Raw genomic sequence first — 19,301 nt, 5'->3', positions numbered from 1 at the left:
AAGATGATAAGTAACAGCATCGATTTGTCAAGAACAAATTATGTCAAACCAACATAATAGCGTTTTTTTTGACAGGGTAACAAGCCTTGTGGATGCGGGGAAACTGTAGATGTGGTATATCTTGACTTTAGTAAGGCTTTTGATACTGTCTTACATGACCTCATAAATAAATTAGGGAAATACAACCTAGATGGAGCTACTATTAGGTGGGTGCATAACTGGTTGGAAAACTGTTCGCAGAGAGTAGTTATCAGTAGTTCACAGTCAAGCTGGAAGGGATATCAAGTGGGATCCCACAGGGATCAGTTCTGGATCTGGTTCTGTTCAATATCTTTATCGATGATTTCCACAGTCATCTTGGTCAACTCTGAACTGAATTTGAACCAACCATGGTAGATGCGGATATCTAATGCACAAATGGAAAATCAAGGACTCCCTGGTGTGCAAGTGTTGTTCCCCAGAACAGACCATCGAACTACCTACTGCCCAATTTTCTAAATATGAAGGAGGCATTACTGCAATAAATTCTGCTACTCCTGATGTAGCTATTTGGCTCGATCAACTTCAGTTGAAATTGTAGTTGCTGCTCTACATCAGCCAGATGAAAGAAGAAGAATAGAGAGTACACTTATAAAGTTTGCAGATGATACCAAGCTGGGAGGGGTTGCAAGTGCTTTGGAGGATAGGTATAGAATTCAAAATCATCTGGATAACCTGGAGAAATGGTCTGAAGTAAACTGGATGAAATTCAATAAGGACAAATGCAAAGTACTCCACTTAGGAAGGAACAATCAGTTGTAACCATACAATATGGGAAATGAGTGTCTAGGAAGGAGTACTGCAGAAAGGGATCTGCAGGTCAGACTGGATCACAAGCTAAATATGAGTCAACAATTTAACACTGATGCAAAAAAAGCAAACATCAGTCTGGGATGTATTAGCAGGAGTGTTGTAAGCAAGACACGAGGAGTAATTCTTAAGCTCTATTCCGAGCTGATTAGACCTCAACTGGAGTGTTGTGTTCAGCTTTGGGCACCACATTTCAGGAAACGTGGACAAATTGGAGAAAGTCCAGAGAAGAGCAACAAAAATGATCAAAGGTCTAGAACAGGGGGTCGGCAACCTTTCAGAACTGGTGTGCCGAGTCTTCATTTATTCACTCTAATTTAAGGTTTCATGTGCCAGTAATACATTTTAATGTTTTTAGAAGGTCTCTTTCTATAAGTCTATAATATAGAACTAAACTATTGTTGTATGTAAAGTAAATAAGATTTTTAAAATGTTTAAGAAGCTTCATTTAAAATTAAATTAAAATGCAGAGCCCCCCGGATGGCCAGGACCCGGGCAGTGTGAGTGCCACTGAAAATCAGCTCGCGTGCCGCCTTCGGCACACGTGCCATAGGTTGCCTACCCCGGTCTAGAAAACATGACCAATGAGGGAAGATTGAAAAAAATTGGGTTTGTTTAGTCTGGAGAAGAGAATACTCAGAGGGAACATGATAACAGTTTTCAAGTACATGAAAGGTTGTTACAAAGAGGAGGGAGAAAGATTGTTCTCTTTAACCTCTGAGTATAGAACAGGAAGCAATGGGCTTAAATTGCAGCAACGGCAGTTTAGGTCGGTCATTAGAAAAACCTTCCTGTCAGGGTAGTTAAGCACTAAAATAAATTGCCTATGGAGATTGTGTATATTACAATTAGTTTTCTAATATATGAATGAGAGAACATGATTAGTATTAAGTGTTATAACCATCAGCGGCTATGAAAAGGTAATTTTTATATGTTTAACTAGAAGTTTAGATACTTGTCTGAGATTAGTAGGCAGTTTCTGAAATTTTAACCTTTCATCTCACAGAATATGTTTACACATTAAAAAAAAAAAACATCAAACCTTTCCCATTCATTTGACATTTTGTAATTGCAAGGAATCTGTTTTGTTTTAGAGGTTGAGAGAAGTACTCATTTAGGCCCCATATTGTGTAGTGCACAGAGTTGTATGCATCATTTCCCAGACTAAGGGTTTTCTGTGTGAATTTGGAGAGCCACCTCTTCAGCCCCTTATGTGCCTATTTGGGAAAAGCCCGCTGCAATTTGGGGAGGCCAGGGCCCCATTAGTATGTGTGGGAAAGTCCTGCCCTCCTGTGTCTGTGTATATACACATAAGCCTTTTTTCTTGGAGTCAGGCCCTCCTGTGTATTTAGAGATCCTCCCTCTCCTAGGGATTCTTGTTTATATTAGTGTCCACAACGTGTAGGTGCTTTTCCAACACAGAAGACACAACCCTTACCCCAAAGTACATGTAATCCAAAAGGATGAAGACAGACAAATGGTTGAGGAAGAAGGGAACATAACATACCAAGTGAATAGGATGATGACAGGCATAAGGCTTATCAACTTTGAGTGATTTAAACATACTGGATTCCGCTTCCTTCATCTTTCCTCCATCATTCAACACCTGCTCGTTCCCTCCCAGCAACCCGCAACTCTGCTTCCAGTGTTATGCCTCCCCCTTCACAACATTTGATCCAACTCTTTGGCAGGGCATAAACAATCAGTGAGTAAACAATACAGTGTTGTGGGAGTGGTGGAAGAAGTGTGGGTGGGTGGGAGGAGGTGATTAAGGGATGAACAAGGTAGCCTGCTGTCCTGTGACTGTGGAAGGCCCCCTCTCCAGGGTGGGGAAGGGAAACAGGTTTCCGGGGTCTGATCGTGAAGGGGTAGTGCCCAGGCGAGACTTAGCCTCACTCTTGGCGGCTGTAAACAAGCGGGGTGGGGGTGAGCCCCCATCTCCTGGGGATCAGCCAGCTCCCGCCCTGGCTGTGGGAGCGTGGAGGGAGTTACCCTGCGATCCCGCGTGTGGGCAGGAAGCGAGACCCTTCTCCTGGGGACTAGCCAGCCCTCTCCCGGGTCTGGAGCTCTGCGGGACTGAGTTCGCCCGGGAATGGGCTAGGCGGGGTGGTTAGGGTTAGGCCTCGGTCTCGGTCGGCGGGGGAATGAGCCCGCGGCGGGGGACGAGCCAGCGCCCCGCTCTCTGGGTGGCGGCACCGAGGGCGCTCTGGGGACAGGTGGCAGCCAGCCCTTGTGTGCGTTAGGAGTCAGCCCGCGCCCTGGGGGAGCCAGTTCTGCCCCTCCCCGGGGCGGGCGAGGGGGACTCAGGCTCGCCCAGGGCGCGAGGGGAAGGCCGGAGGGGACCCGAGCGGGAAGCGGCAGCTCGGAGGGGGACAGGCGCCCCGCCCGGCGCGAGAGGGAATTGGCCGCTCCAGTGTGTGGGGAGGGGCCGGGGAGCCGAGCGGGAACACCCCGCCCCCAGTGCGAGGGGAGAGGGAGCCGAGCCGGCGCCGCCCCGCGGTGGGTGAGGACTCGGAAAGGGAGCCCGGAGAGGCCCCCCCCCCAGTGGTGACAGTTTCTAGAAGCCCGTCCCGGCGTCCTTTGCGGTCTCAACATGGAGGAGCTGACCGTGGAAGTGCGCGGCTCCAACGGGGCCTTCTACAAGGTATCGGTCCGGGGGGGGCGCCAAGCAGAGGGAGCGGGGCGGGTAACGGTCTCCGTGTCCCGGTCTCGGCCTGTCCCTCTCATCCAAAGAAACCGTTAGGGTAGTTTCGGGCCCGGGGCGCGGAGGGTGGTGGTGGGGGGGGCAGGCAGGTGAGAGCGAGGCGGGGCCTGCGGGGCAAGGGGGTGTGTGTGGGGGGGAGGTTTGCTTGGGTGTAGTGGGGAAGGGTGGGCTGGAGGGAGTGCGAGTGCTTGGGGGGCGCTGGGAGAAGGGGGTTGGGTTGTGGGGTGGGCTGGGTGCTGGGGGTGGGAGGAGACATCCGTGTGGGGTAGGGTTTGAGAAGGAGTTTGGGGGCGTGTAGATGAGGTTTATTCTCAAAGGATGGGGCTAGGACCTTGCAAAGTGGAAGGGGGAGCCTGGTTGCATCGGGACTGAGGCAGGTTATCAGCTGACAAACGGAGACCGATTTCTTCCTTTTTGGGGGGTGAGGGTTTGGATTATTCGAAGGATAGAAGCTTTTTGTAGGAGTGTGGATTAAACTGCTGAAAATAAAAGCCCATATAATATAATGCTTAGGGACTTGGAGTTTATTTATGTCATCAGAAAGCTTCCTTCACCACCACCCTCCCTGGTATGCCAGGATGTTACAGGATCAATACAAAATACTCTCAGCTGTTGCCTGTCAGTCTTTTTCCCTAAGCCAGGCCTGAGATGTTTGAGAATCCCAGCTCTTTTTATAGAGAGAGAGCCCTCTGTGCTCCTTTGCAGGAGGGCTGATTGCAGCCATCATTGTGAACACTCACTTTATGCTCTGCTCCCTGTGCACTTAATTTCAGGACTCCCTTAATCACTTACATCTAATCATAATAGCCCACTATGTAAGACAGTGATTTATTTGCCCTTTTCATGAGTTTCTGTTGGTTAGGGCTATAGATTTACAGTCAATATCATATGGTAATAGGGTGACCAGATAGAAAGTGTGAAAAATTGGGACAGGGTAGGGGGTAATAGCCACCTATATAAGAAAAAGCCCCAAATATCGGGATTGTCCCTATTAAATCGGGACATCCGGTCACCCTATATGGTAATTGTATAGTATGTAAACACAGTTGGTGTTCTAAGGATCATAACCAGCTGATTTTACAAGTTTCAATCTTTTAATAGATAGCTGTTTGATAAATTAGTAAGAGGGTCTCTGATAGAACTTACTAGGGAAAATTGTATTTCCACTCTTAATATGTAGTGTTGAAATTTTTATTGAGATCAACAGTGTTGTTAGACTTTGACAATTAAAGGAATTTTAAAAGTCTTATTGAGATTTTGAAAGTCTCATCAGAACACACATTAAAATCCTTCATCATAAGAGAAAGATTCTTTTAAAAAAGAGAAGGGAGCCTTTTCTGCTGGTTAGAGTAGTCAGGAATTTTATCTAGATATTATTTCTGACTCTGCCATTGCCTTGCTTTGTGACCTTGGACAGTTTACTTAACTATGCTACAGTTTCCTCATCTGTTGAAGAATACAGGGGTTTACAAGAGTGTTATGAGGTACTTTAGAATCTTTGGATGAAAGGATCTGTGTAAATTCAAAATTATCATCATACAAAGCCTGCTTTATAATCTGGAATGATGAAGTGTCCCTCCAAGTAAGTGAGAATTGGCAGAGCTGAGTCTGTACCATATTGTATTTAGCACTATGAAGAAGGGTGGTTATTGGAAGTAATGGGCCATAGGGAGGTGACCTATAAGTGGGTTTTACTTAGAGCTGACCGCCAAACTGGTCATTTCTATTAACTGAGATCTGGGGAAAGGATAACATCTAATACTGAATGTAGTCCAGTTATTAAGAGTTAGGTTTATAATCCAATTTCTTTCTGAAAGCTGGGGTTGAGATGTATTGAGTTAAGGCTTTTGGTCACCTTGTGATCCATATCTACACACCCTTTCAGAAGATTCTGTTTTGTTTCGGTAGATAAATATGGTGAAATAACATCTGCTGATGGCCAGATCTGGTTGGCCTAAAGAGCTGTTGCATGTTAAGCAAGCAAAGGTTGCATGCATGTCTGGGGATCTAAATTGCTTAATTTTTCTGTCTAGGGTTTAGAAGGGAGGGAGGGAGGAATCAGACTAATGCTTTCAGCATCCCTGGGTAGTGATAGAATAGCAAGACTTACAAGAGGATCACTATCTCAGGTAAGGTCAGTGTATGGAAGGCATTACATTTTTCTTCTGAAGGGAGGAAAAAAAAAAAAAAAAAAAACACATAAGATGACAGGATGAAACCTGAGGGTTCCATTCAGTGTCCTGGATTCAGACTTACTATTACAGTATATACCTCAATCATGTCATGAGATGTGAAACTTACCCACCGTGCCAGTAGATACAAAGCCAAGCTAATAATTGTGTAAAACAAATAATTCTTGTGTAAATGACTTAACTGCAGCTAAGCTATAATCATGTGCTTACAAAAATCTTTAATATTAAATCAAATTTGCCATGTTTTACTGTAGTTAGTGCTGTACTCTTTAGAGCTATGAACATGGCATCAATAATAGCTTCTCTTGTCCCTCACTAACTGCTCTTCATTTGCTAGAATTTTAGAGTTCTTCATGTGTGCATTATAAATGACATAATTTAGTAAGGAAAATGGTTATTGTACTTTTCTAAAAATAGAAAAGATCAAAATCTATTTTCCACAATATAAATCAATTTATTTAAAAGGGGTAACTGGTTATGGTGTATGCTACAAGAGGGATTTCTTGATGGTTAGCTCTTGTAATATAATAATCTGATTTAACTCTAAACCATTAACCTCCAAACCAATTTTAAATATCTTTTGAAATAAACATTATCTGACAAGGTTTTACTAATCATTTTTACTTTATCCAATGGACAGAGAGTACTCTTCTCATCTTACTCCCCTTAGAAGGTTCACAAATTAAAGCCCTGGTCCCTCAAGTTGTTTCATGTGGGCTGCCTGCATGGAACAACTTGTAGGATTGGGGCCTAAGGTATGGTGAGGCCAAGGCAGATAATTTGAACACTAGGTAAATTAATCTTTTCAGGATCATTCAGATGAGCATTTAAAAAAAAAACCTGGTTTTAATAGCGTGGTCAAAAATAAAGAAACTTAATGCTACAATACCTGTTGCAATCGTATTTTGCCATATTGCTTGTGTGCATTTAATGGCATAAACAGCAATGCAAAATACTACTTATGTACTAGGGGGCCACATTGTAGTTACTGTAGAAACTATACTTTTGCATTTCCTGATTTAAGTGCATTTGTATTCTCAATTATTATTTGTTAACTGTAAGATCAAAATAAATTTTGTTGATAAAATAAAGTTGACATATTTTTTGAAGGATTATTTTTTATCCAACACACATTTTTAATAACTAGACTTGCATACTGAAAAATAACACACAATGGACCAAAAATGTCCCTAGCATAAGCAGGTGCAACTCCCTGTTTACCAGTGGAAATAATATGCACTTATACCCAGGCTAAATTTGAGCCAGTATTGACTAATGCTTCAGGTAGTCATAGGAAAGTTGTGTATGTACCAGATGTCATTCTGATTCCCCAGGAATTCTGTCTAAGAAATGACCAGTAGCAGTAAACTACCAAGTGGGGCCAGGGTAGATTATTTCTTTATCTTAAATGTTTTAAGATATTATAATAAGGTTAGGCCTTAACGTATTTTGTATTAAGTTCATATTTCAATTTAAACAGGTTTATTATCGAAGAGAAAAGCTTAGTATTTAAATAACAATAAAAATCTGATTTAAATTTAAAAAAATCTGATTTTTAAACTTAAAAAAAAAAATCATCCATTTTTATCCACCCTGAGGAGGGTCTTTTTATTTGTGTATTACATGAAACAATTCTCGCATAAGTGGCAATTATAAAAATACAGTGCTTAGGCATTAAAAGGCTTAAGGGTTTGGTAATAGTATTCAGATCTTTTGACCTCAACATCAGAGCTTCAGACACAACCCACAACTCTACTTACCAAGGCCTTTATTATGTGAGGTTCTTTCAATGAATAAGGTGCACTTAGTCTAGTTTGTAATGTGCCAGGTTTCCATAACACAGAAATTGCCACCCTCCCTTGTTAGCGATATCAGCAAACAGACTAATGACCAAATGAGATTGAACTCCTTTCTAGAACTGGTCCCTCCTAGTTGTGGTTGAGATACATCTGGGGAGGGAACTTTCACTACTGTCAGTTGGGCCTAATCCTAAACCCACAAGCAAAGCCTCAGGTAAGGGAACTTCTGTTTTTTGGGAATACTTAACCTTAATTTGGAAGCATCACCCATGGGGCCCCAAACAACTGGTCTGCATCAAACCTACTCTTGGATGTAGGGAAGAGTGACAGATATACCCTCCTTGCACTCCTCACCATGTGAGTTTATGGCCACACCTGAGCTGTAGTAGAACCCCAATATGTCAGTAGCTCTCTTGTGGCGTTTGATATAGAGATCTCCATGGTGTGTGGAGACCCTTTATTTTGAGTCTCTGGTTCCCAATCTAGCACAGAAGAAATCTTGCTTGGGCACAGGCACTTCCCCCCTCCCCCCCCCCCCCCCCGATCCCCTCCAATATGTTGTGAATGCATAAGATACCTCTGGGTTTGCCCTATTTTGGATAGTCCTCTTGCTGAAGTTACAGAATTATCACCATTCACTTATTTAAAGCTTACCTGTTTGCCTTTTTCACCATATTGTTTTATTTGCTCCATCTTACTGCTCCCTTTTTTCTCTGAGGATTTCTTTTGTTTATTTCCAAAGTTGTGTTTTGGCATAATTATCTTCACAGTCACCAATGGTTAAATAAGAGTCATTGTAACAGAGTACTTTTCCCAGTTATGCTGAGAAAAAACATGTTCATTTTTTTCATTACCTATTAATTTAGGGAAAACTCTCACTTTCTGTCAAAACATCCAAAGTGGCTAGTGTAAACGCAGAGTGGTGGCTCATAGTAACAAAACAAATCTATTCATATATTCCAAGGCCAACAAGAATCACTGTGATCATGTGGTCTGACCTCCTGTATAGCACAGACCATAGAACTTCCCTGAAATAATTTCTGTTTGAACTAGAGTATAGCTTCTAGAAAAACATCCAGTTTTGATTTTTAAAATTGCCAGTGCTGGAGAATCTACCAGAACCCTTGGTAAGTTGTTCAAATGTTGTTTTTTTACTTACCGTTAAAATTTTACACCTGATCTCCAGTTTGAATTAGCCTGGCTTCAGTGTCCAACATTTGGACCTTGTTATAACTTTATCTGTTAGACTGAAGAGCATATTGTCAAATATTTGTTTCCCATGTAGGTATTTATAGATTGTGATCAAGTTCACAAATTCTCCTAAGGTGTGTTTTCCAATCCTTTAATCATTCTCATTTATTAAAGCATACATTACTACCCTGGTGTAGAATTCCTCTGAAATTCAAGGTTTAAGACCCGATTCTCCACTTCCTTGCATTTTGAAAACTAAGGTTATAACTTTTTATAGGAATTAGTATCTCACATTCAACTAAACAAATATGATGTAGACTACTGTTTTCTTTATTTGTTAGATTTATGAAATGTGTTAGTAATAATAATACCTCAGCACTTGGACAAATGTGTAAATTATATTTAAAAAATTACATATTGCCTCAATACCACCAAAAGACTTCCCATCTGTTCTAAAAATATTACTTATTGAGGAACAGATGTGTCTTGCAGTGTTCTATGAAGGTTATCAAATCTATGCTCTGGCAGACCAAGGAGCTCGTTAGGGCGGTGACTGACTTTTTTTTGTTATGTTTGTGTTTAGTGCCTACCACAATGGAACCTTCGTCTATGACTGGGGCTCCTAGATGTTATCACAATACAAATAATAAATGATAAAAGGGTGTTGTAGAGCTGAGGACTCCTCAGTGAGAATGTCTTGTTGTTAACTTCATTTAAATTAGAGGACTGCTACTTTAGGTGCCTCAGACAATTGCATTTGCTGCAGATTCACATAAGGAAGTAGGTGATGTCAAAGATAAGTAAGGTACAAATTAGGACTTTATAAGACTCATATTGACCCATTTTTCATCTAGAATCAGATTTTGGAGCATAGGTGTATGAGAAATCCCGCTTAACTATGCAGCTGAACTATCTGCAGTTTCCATGTGGTCTTAAGGCATAGATATATGTAGATTACAATGCAGTGTTCCAATTTAAGGTGACACATCCATGGATAACTATGCCAGTATTGATATTCTAAAGAAAAGGCCACAGCCGTTTTACCAAGTTCAGAAGATATACAATCTTTGCAAAGTGAGCATGTGAAACATCCAGATTTCAAGTCTGTGTAACGAATAGATTTAACCTGACAAATGGGCTCCCAGTGTCTCTTCTGGTTGCTCGCAGCCCCTTATAATCATCTGTCTTTATCAGTAATATAAAGACTGGTTGCTTTCAAGATAGTTTGAATCAGGGCACTTAAAAAACTCTCAGGACTGGTCAAAAACAACAAAGTGGTCTGAATTTCTTTATCTTCAACTTTCAGACATTGGATCATGTTATACCTTTCTTTGCTAGACCGAAGAGCCCATTATCAAATATTTATTCCCCATGTAGATACATATAAACTGCAATCAAATCATCCCTTAACCTTCTCTTTGTTAAGCTAAGTAGATTGAGCTCCTTGTGTCTATCACTATAAGGCAGGTTTTCTAATAATTTATTCATTCTCATGGCTCTTATCTGAACCCATTCCAATTTATCAATATCCTGTTTTAATTGTGGACACCAGCATTGGATGTAGTATTCCAGCCGTGGTCACTACAGTGCCAAATACAGAGATAAAATATACCCTCTACTCTTACTCAAGATTCCACTGTTTATGCATCTGGGGATCATAGGCACCGATTTCTACTCGCGCTGGTGGGTGCTCAACCCCCCTCTGTTCCCTGCCCTGCCTCGACTCCACCCCTGCCCCACCCCCATTCCAACCCCTTCTCCAAAGTCCTCTCCCCTGAGGTGCCACGTTCCTGCTCCTCCCCCCTCTTTCCCAGAGCTTGCTATGCCGCCAAACTGCTGTTTGGCGGCGGCAAGCGCTGGGAGGTAGGCGGAAGAGTGGGGACGTGTCGTGCTCAGGGGAGGAGATGAGATGGGGTGGGGGATGGGAACTTGGCTGCTGGTGGGTGCAGAGCACCCACTAATTTTTCCCAGTGGATGCTCCAGCCCCAGAGACCCACAGAGTTGGCACCTATGCTAGGCATCACATGACCTCCAAATCTTTTTCAGAGTCACTGCTTCAAAAAGGAGTTCCCCATCCTAAAAGTATAGCCTACATTCTTTGTTCCTAGATGTTTACATTTAGCTGTATTAAAATACATATTGTGTGCTTGCACCTAGCTTACTGGGTGATCCAGATAGCTCTGTCAGCCTGTCCTGTTCATTGTCTATTACTCCCCCCCCCCTTTTTTTTTTGTCATTTGCAAACTTTATCAGTGATGATTTTATGTTTTCATCTAAGTTATTGCTAAAAATGGTAAACAGTGTAGGGCTAAGAATTGATCCTTGTGGAACCCCACTAGAAACAGACCTGCTCAATGTTCACTTCCTGTTTACACTGACATCTTGAGACCTATTGGTTAGCCAGCTTGTAATCAATTTAATGTGTGCCATGTTAAGTTTATATTGTTTTGTTTTTTTGTTGTTTTTTCTTTAAATGTCATGTCATGCGGTACCATGTCAAACGCCTTACAGAAATCAAAGTACATGAGATGGGGGGAACTACATTCACATAGAGCTAAGGTTGCTTAGTGATGTGTTGTTTCCTTACAGAATGTTGAATTGAGCCAAGCTCAGACTTGTGAAAATCAGGAAATGCAGCAGTGCCCCAATACACCCCATTAATATGCATATCTTTACTCTGCCAACCCCAGAGTCGCTGAAATGTACAAGTCGTTTCCCTCCGTTTACAGCCCATTCACTGTCACCCACAGGCTTCCTTCTGACATGTTAAAGCACAAAAAGGGGGCGGGGGAGGTTGCCCAGAGCACTTTCCCCTCTATCCTTTTTGACCAGTACCCCAATATGCATATACCATGCTGGCCCTTGGCAGTATAAAATTGAAGAGGTTACAGAATGGCCCTGATCACTAGTATCCTATGCTGCTGTTTCTTGGGTGCAGTGGCCTTGGGAGCAGGTGGCAGCTCCTCCTCGGCTATTGGGGTCTGCTCCTCACATCCTGTTGCCGGTATGGCATACTGGTTCTTTGACCTGCATGGGAGGGTGAACCTCATCTCCGAAAAACAGTGAGGTGTCGGAGCTTGTTGTGTTTCTATGCCTTAGAGTACACATTTTTGGGTCAGTTGTGAGCTCTCCAGTTTCCCGATTGATGCTTTTCCAATACTTACTAATCATTTTTATATTGTCACTGTAGCAATTCAGATGCTCTGCCAAAACAGAGAAAACTGTAACAGCTCCTGGACACAAGACTCTGATGCTGTCCAAATCTGGTGTCATAGATTGGATGAGGTGTACACCTGGAATAAGGCATAGATCATTCTAACTGAGTGATTCACTGCTAGAATTTACACTAGATCACAACCTCTTAAATCACTGGTTAGACATTGCAGAATGTGCAAAATGTGATGCCATTGCAGGCCACTTCACTCCACCCAAATCAGCCTGTAGTCAGCAATCCCCATGTCATGGTGTACTCCTTGCTCTCCCACAAACTTCTGCAACCTCATTATCTGGGGATCATCCAGAATCCATACATTGGCGACCCAGGTTTTCTTTCCCCTCAGCAGTCAAAGTACCTGCACTGTCAGTTCCAAACCTCTGTCCTATGTGTTTGGAAACACCACGTTAATCTGCCCTGAGATCAGGAAGTACCACTCCCCCTGCCCCCGCAAACACCCTCAAGAGCTAATAAAATACAGATGTTCTCAAATAACTAATGCAAGACTTTCCTACCACTTGTCCTCATTTTCTGCTGCTTCCAAAGCTGCAAGCCAACCCCTCTCTCTGTCTCCCCCACCCTCTCTACACAAAGTCCTGTCTACATCACCTCCCCACCCAGCATAACAAACATTTTGGTTAGGCTGGCTGCTGATTATTCTGCTGTAGAAACTGGGTAAAAATTGGTACCTTTCAGTTTAACAGAACACGACAGTAGAAGTAAACCAGTTTCTTCTAGGAGACTGTAATTTGGGAATACCAAGGTCAAATTTGGGTTACTAACACTACCTTGTGCCCATATGATGCACACCAAATTTAAAAGCAAGTGTGCTTACAAGAGTTGAGCTTTTAAGCATATAAAGTGGTCGGAATGGAAATCCTCTAGCTGTTCTTCTGTACTGGTGCATGTGCACCTATAAAAAACGTGTATTTTCTTAAATACCATTCTCAGTTTGGGTCCTCCAAAGATTTAGTGGGTGCCATGCACTACTTGCAGTAAAACTTGACAGATTGAGACCTTTTTGACCAACATATTAATAGCGCTGAGCAAAAAAACCACACACACAAAACCTTGAAACTTTTTGAAAAATGGCTATTTTTTTTAAAGAAATATCTGCACATCCCAAGCTCAAATGATCCCAAATTTGGTTTACTGACCCTACTCTGAACCCTTCTGAAGCAGACCAAATTTCAAAGGACTCTGACTAAGCATGTCGATTTTAGAAGTCTTAGGAAGGTCAAGCTTTAAATATAAGTCATGGTGCAGCCTTCAGTATAGTGGTCCTGACGTGCCACTATAGTTACATCAGTACATATTACCTTTATCAGCTAAGCCTGTAATCTCATCAAAAAAGATGTTAAATTAGTTTCATGGGATCAATACTTCCATAAACCCATGTTAATTGCTTTAATTATATTATCCTCCTTTAGTTGAGTTGTGTCAGCCCTTCTGTTGTGTCCGCGATCAATGTCTGACTGACTTGCCTGTAATTACCTGAATCATACCATTTACCAATTTTAAATATTGGCACAACTTCAGCTTTCTTCCTGTCTTTTGGAACGTCCCCTGTGTACCAAGAAAGACTTATTGAAAATCAACATTAATGGTCCAGCAACCTCTTTTAAAACACTTAGAATCATAGAAATATAGGACTGGAAGGGACATTGAGAGGTCTTCAAGTCCAGCCCCCTGTACTATGGCAGGACTAAGTAAATCTAGACCATCCCTGACAGGTGTTTGTCCATCCTGTTCTTAATTATGGGGATTCCACAAACTCTCTTGGAAGCCTATTCCAGAGCTTAACTATACTTATAGTTAGAAAGTTTTTCCTAGTATCTAACCGGAATCTGTTACTGCATATTAAGCCCATTACTTGTAGTCCTACCTTCAGTGGACATGGAAAATGATTGATCACCATCCTTCTTATAACAGCCCTTAACATGTTTGAAGATTATTAGATTCCCCCCTTTCCCCCTCACTTCCCCCATAATCTTCTTTTCTCTAGACTAAACATATCTGTTTTTTTTAACCTGTCCTCATAGGTTAGATTTTCTAATTGTTGCTCTCCTCTGGACGCTTTCCAATTTGTCCACATCTTTCCTAAAATGTGGTGCCCAGAATTGGACACAGTCCTCCGGCTGAAGCCTCACCAGTGCTGAATATAGCAGGACAACTGCCTCCCGTGTCTTACATACAATACTCCTGTTAATACACCGCAGAATAATATTAATGTTTTTTGCGGCTGCATCACATTGTTGACTCGTATTCAGTTTGTGATCCACTATAAGTCCCAGATCCTTTTCAGCCGTACTACCACCTACATAGTTTTTCCCCATTTTGTGCATTTGATTTTTCCTTCCTAAGTAAAGTACTTTGCACTTGTCTTTGTTGAATTTCATCTTGTTGAATTCCGACCAATTCTCCAGTTTGTTGGCGTTCTATGAATTCTGATCCTCCCCTCCAAAGCGCTTGGTGTCATCTGCAAATTTTATAAGCATACTCTCCACTCCATTATTTAAGTGATTAATGAAAATATTGAATAGTACCAGACCCAGGACAGACGCCTTTGGGATCCCACTAGATAGGCCCTCCTAGTTTGACAGTGAACCATTAAATACTCTTTGAGTGCGGTATGTCAACGAGTTATGTGTACCCACCTTATAGTAGTTTCATCAGGACCACATTTCTCTAGTTTGCTTATGAGAATGTTGTGTAGAACTGTGTCAAAAGCCTTACTAAAATGAAGATGTCACATCTACTGTTTTCTTCTTATTGCAGGGATTTATCAAAGATGTCCATGAGGATTCACTCACAGTTGTATTTGAAAACAAGTAAGTATTCTATAGGAAAACAACCCCATGGTTTAAAACTGTATTAATTTTATTCTTCTCTTCACCATTGAGATTGTGAGTAATTGGTTCATACTGGAAAGATCAATTTCTGGAACACATGATATTTAAGGCTCTTTCCACAGTTACTAGCATAGTCCCAGATTTCCCCCTTAGTTTAACTACCTTTCCAACACTAGAAGATTTAGTATACCAAGTTCATTCTGATAATTAACTTTTACTTTCTTGGGTTTCTTACCAGGGTTATCGTTAGGAAGGCTTCACTTTCCCTATATGACTTTGCTACTCCCTGACATTTTAGCAGTATTTTTGTCACCCAGTACCCATGTGTTCATCTTTCAGCCGGGTTCAGCTACAGTTTCCTTGTACAGACTGGAGATTTTTGAAGTGTATTAGAACCATATTGTAAGTTCATATTGTAATTTTTGAAAGGATTTTATATATTACTCTTCTTCGAGTATTTGCCTTTGTGGATCCCTACTTCAGGTGCATCTGTGCCTCATGCACGCAGGATTAGAATCTTGTTACAGCAGTATCTGTTGGGACCATGCCTGCACCCTGCATAGCCTTGTTCCCTCCTCCTGCCACCTCAGGGCACAACCATCCCTCAGTTTCCTCTTACCATCTGTGAAAGCAGGACAGAATCAGTGATGGGATAAGAGGAAAGATCATCTCATGGATCAGCAACTGGTTAAAATACTCCTAACAAAGGGTAGGAATACATGGTCCGTTTTCCCAATGAAGAGAGGTAAATAGCAGGGTCCCCAGGGATTTGTACTGGGACCAGTGCTGTTCAACATATTTAAAATTATCTGGAAAAAGTGATAAACAGTGAGGTAGCAAAATTTGCAGATGATCCAAAATTACTGAAGATAGTTAAATCCAAAGGAGACTGCAAAGAGTTACAAAGGGATCTTACAAAATTGGGTGGGCAACACAATGGAATATGAAATTGTGTTGATAAATGCAAAGTAATGCACCCTGGAAAACAAAATCCCAAGTACACATTCAAAATGATGGGGTGTGAATTAGCTGTTACCAGTCAAGAAAGAGATCTCGGAGTCATTGTGAATAGTGCTCTGATATGAGGAGAGATTAAAAATACAGGGACTGTTCAGCTTGGAAAAGAGATGATGGGGTGGGGGAAGATATGATAGAAGTTTATAAAATCATGACTGATGTGGAGAAAGTGAATAAGGAAATGTTATCCCCTTCGCATGACACAAGGACCAGGGGTCACTTATCATTTTATTGATCAACAGGTTTAAAACCAACATAAGGAGGTAGTTCTTCAAACAATACGCAGTCAATCTGTGGAACTCATTGCTGGGGATGTTGTCTAGGCCCAAAGTACAACAGTGTTCAAAAAAGAATTAAATAAGTTCAGGGAGGATAGGTCCATCAATGGGTATTAGCTACGATGGTCAGGAAATGCAACCCCGTGCTCTGGGTGTCCCTAAGCCTCTGACTGCCAGATGCTGGGACTGGACAACAGGATGGATCACTTGATAATTACCATGCTCTTTTCATTCCCTCTGAAGCATCTGGCATTGACCATGTCGGAAGACAGGATACTCGGCTAGATGGACCATTGGTCTGACCCACTATGGCCATTCTTATGTTCTTCTGTCTGTCGCTTCCTCATAGAATTTCCTTAGTTTAGCTTAGGTCAGTCAGGAATTGATTCCCTACTAAAATTTTCTCCTCTTTCCTTTTGTTATTTTATTTCCAAAAATCTATTTCTTTATGAATTCTGTTTGGTGCCTCTTTCCACTACTGCCTGTAATGACAGATCCAAAGCCATCAGGCTTTAAGCTCTGCCCATCTTATGACCATCAGATTCCCCTCACAGATGGCCACAGCTGCTGTCTGTCATGCCTTGTACTTGGTTGTTGCTCAGTCTGGTGATTGTTTTCCAAAAGGATAAGAAAATCTAGGGGCATGTGTCTGAAATCTTCTAGAGCTATCAATGAATAGCACCTCAGATCCTGAAGATCAAAGTCAGAACTCCAGGACAAGACTGTTCACAAAGACCCAGTCTATCAGTGCTCCCTCCCTCACCAGGCAGTGCTTTCACCCGATCTGTCTTCGTGCTTTGGGCACAGTCTTCACCCATTCTACCACATCTGGGCGTCAATAACAATGGACCAATGGGAGTTAGAGATTGTACGATTGGGATATACCATTCCCTTTACCTCCCGACCACCTACCCTACCTCTCTCCCTGTCCCTCTTCAAGGACCCTTCTCATTAGCATCTGGTAGGACAAGAAGTTGATCATCTTGTACCACTAGGTGCTGTGGAATGAGTATCTCTGCAATACACGGCGAAGGGTTCTACTTCTTTAGCCAGAAGAAAAATGGGGAATGGAAACCTATCTCGAATCTCAGGAAACTCAACAAATTTGTACACACTCAAAAGTTCAAAATGGTGACACTGGGCATGATACTTCCAGTGCTGCAAAAGGGGGAATGGTTTTTAGCCCTCGACCTCCAAGATGCTTATTTTCATATTATTATACATCCCGCTCACAGGAAATTCCTGCGTTTCACAGTACGATACAAACACTTCCAGAACAGAGTACTAACTTTCGGCCTATCCACCGCACCAAGAGTTTTCTCTGAAACCCTAGGAGTATTAGTGGCACATCTACACAAACAGGGAATAATGATTTTTCCTTATCTGGACGATTGCCTTCTCAAAGGCCCAATTCAACAAGAAGCACTGGACTCAGTCCAGATGATGATCACACTATTGAGGGATCTAGGACTACGGATGAACAAACGAAAATCCACTCTAGTCTCTGTCCAGCGGAGCACATCTGGATACCATAGAAGCCAAAGCATCCTTGCCCCTGAACGGATTCACAACTCTGACAAACCTTATTTTAGAGATAAGATTCAGCCCCCAAATACTGGCTCATACTGCCCTGCAACTGCTAGGACACATGGCAGCCACAGCATTCGTGGTACGACATGCAAGGTTACATATGCCCTGTGTATAGGGCTGGCTGAGCTCGGTATACATACCCAGCAAGCACAGCCTGCACAAACGACTTACAATACCACCCAGTGTCCTGGACTATCTACACTGGTGGACAAGACCAGAAAATGTATACCTGGGTATCCTGTTCCAACAGGAGCTCCCTTCAGTAGTAATCATGACGCCTTGCTCTTATGCACCTGTGCACGGTTCAAGGCAAATGGTCTCCTGCGGAGACTCAGTTACACATCAATCTACTAGAACTATGCCTAGTCCGCAGTGCCTGCAGACACTTCCTACTGCACATAAAGGATGAATCCATTCGCATCATGACCGACAACGTTACCTGCATGTTTTACATCAATCGACAAGGGGGCGCTCGATCACTCACTGTGCACCGAAGACATGAAACTCTGGAACTGGTGCATACACTACAAAATAAACATTTTGGCCTTCTTCCTTCCCAGCTGTCAGAATGTGGCGGTGGACATGCTAAGCAGGTACTTCTCTCAAGACCGCGAATGGGAAACGAATGGGAGAGTTTTGCTCTCCATTTTCCGCCGGTGGGGCACTCCTCTCATTGACTTGTTTGCATCCCCAACGAACAGCAAATGCGTAATGTTCTGCTCGAGAGTGGGGATGGGACCCCTGTTACTGGGGGATGCCTTTCTCATCACATGGGATGCACACCTCATGTACGTTTTCCCACCAATTCCAGTGATATCATGCAATACGCAAGATACGAACAGACAAGGCCAAGGTTATCCTCATAGTCCTGACATGGCCACAGAAGCATGGTACAACCTTACCTGATGCGCATGGTGATATGCATCTCTCAAGCTCTCCCTGGTTGTCTGGACATGCCATCTCAGAACAACGGTCACGCTCTTCACACGAATCCGGAGAAACTCCACCTACAAGCGTGGCTCCTACATGTTTCCATCATGGCGAATTAGCCTGCTCAGAAAAAGTTAAACAGGTGTTACTAAACAGCAGGAAAGTGACCACACACAATCCTTACCTTCAAAAATGGAAGAGATTCTCCTCCTGGTGTCAAGAAAAACACTCAACAGCCTCCACAGCACTGCTACCATTAGTGTTGGAATACCTACTGGAGCTGAAATGCTTGGGTTTAGCAACAAGCTTAATCAAAGTCCCTCTTGCGGCCGTTACTGCGTTCCATCATGAGATTGATGGGAACTTGATCTTTGCGCACCCAATTACTAAACACTTCCTCACAAGTCTCCAGAACATTTACCCAGAAGTTCGCCAACCTACCCCGGCCTGGGACCTGAATCTGGTGTTGAAATGCCTCACCAGACTGTCATATGAACCCTTAGCCACCTGTTCCCTGCTGCATTTATCCATGAAAGTTGCCTTTCTGGTCACCATTACTTCCACCAGACAAGTGAGTGAGATCAAGGCACTTATGGCCGATCCTCCTTACACAATATTCTTCAAAGATAAGGTCACTCTGTGCCCACATCCAAAATTTCTACTGAGGGTAACATCGTCCTTTCAT

At 42.5% G+C, this 19,301-nt stretch overlaps 1 protein-coding gene across 4 annotated transcripts in view; it reads left to right on the top strand.

The window, feature by feature from the left end:
* Positions 1 to 3,268: 3,268 nt before the first annotated feature.
* Positions 3,269 to 19,301, top strand: part of FXR1 (FMR1 autosomal homolog 1) — a 65,768-nt gene continuing 49,735 nt past the window's right edge. For 3 of the 4 annotated variants that reach the window (XM_065557706.1, XM_005285974.4, XM_005285973.5), the window contains exons 1-2: positions 3,314 to 3,493; positions 14,728 to 14,780. In XM_065557706.1, coding sequence (XP_065413778.1) covers positions 3,443 to 3,493; positions 14,728 to 14,780 — 104 coding nt within the window. In that variant the 5' untranslated portion in view covers positions 3,314 to 3,442. Of the gene's footprint in view, positions 3,494 to 14,727; positions 14,781 to 19,301 lie in introns of all 4 variants that reach the window. The other variant, XM_005285975.5, reaches the window with a different exon arrangement.

This window comes from Chrysemys picta, chromosome 9 (genome assembly GCF_011386835.1).
Source record: "Chrysemys picta bellii isolate R12L10 chromosome 9, ASM1138683v2, whole genome shotgun sequence".
Taxonomy (NCBI): Eukaryota; Metazoa; Chordata; order Testudines; family Emydidae; genus Chrysemys; species Chrysemys picta.
The sequence above is the reverse complement of the archived record's forward strand: the minus strand, read 5'-3'. Positions and strand labels throughout refer to the sequence as shown.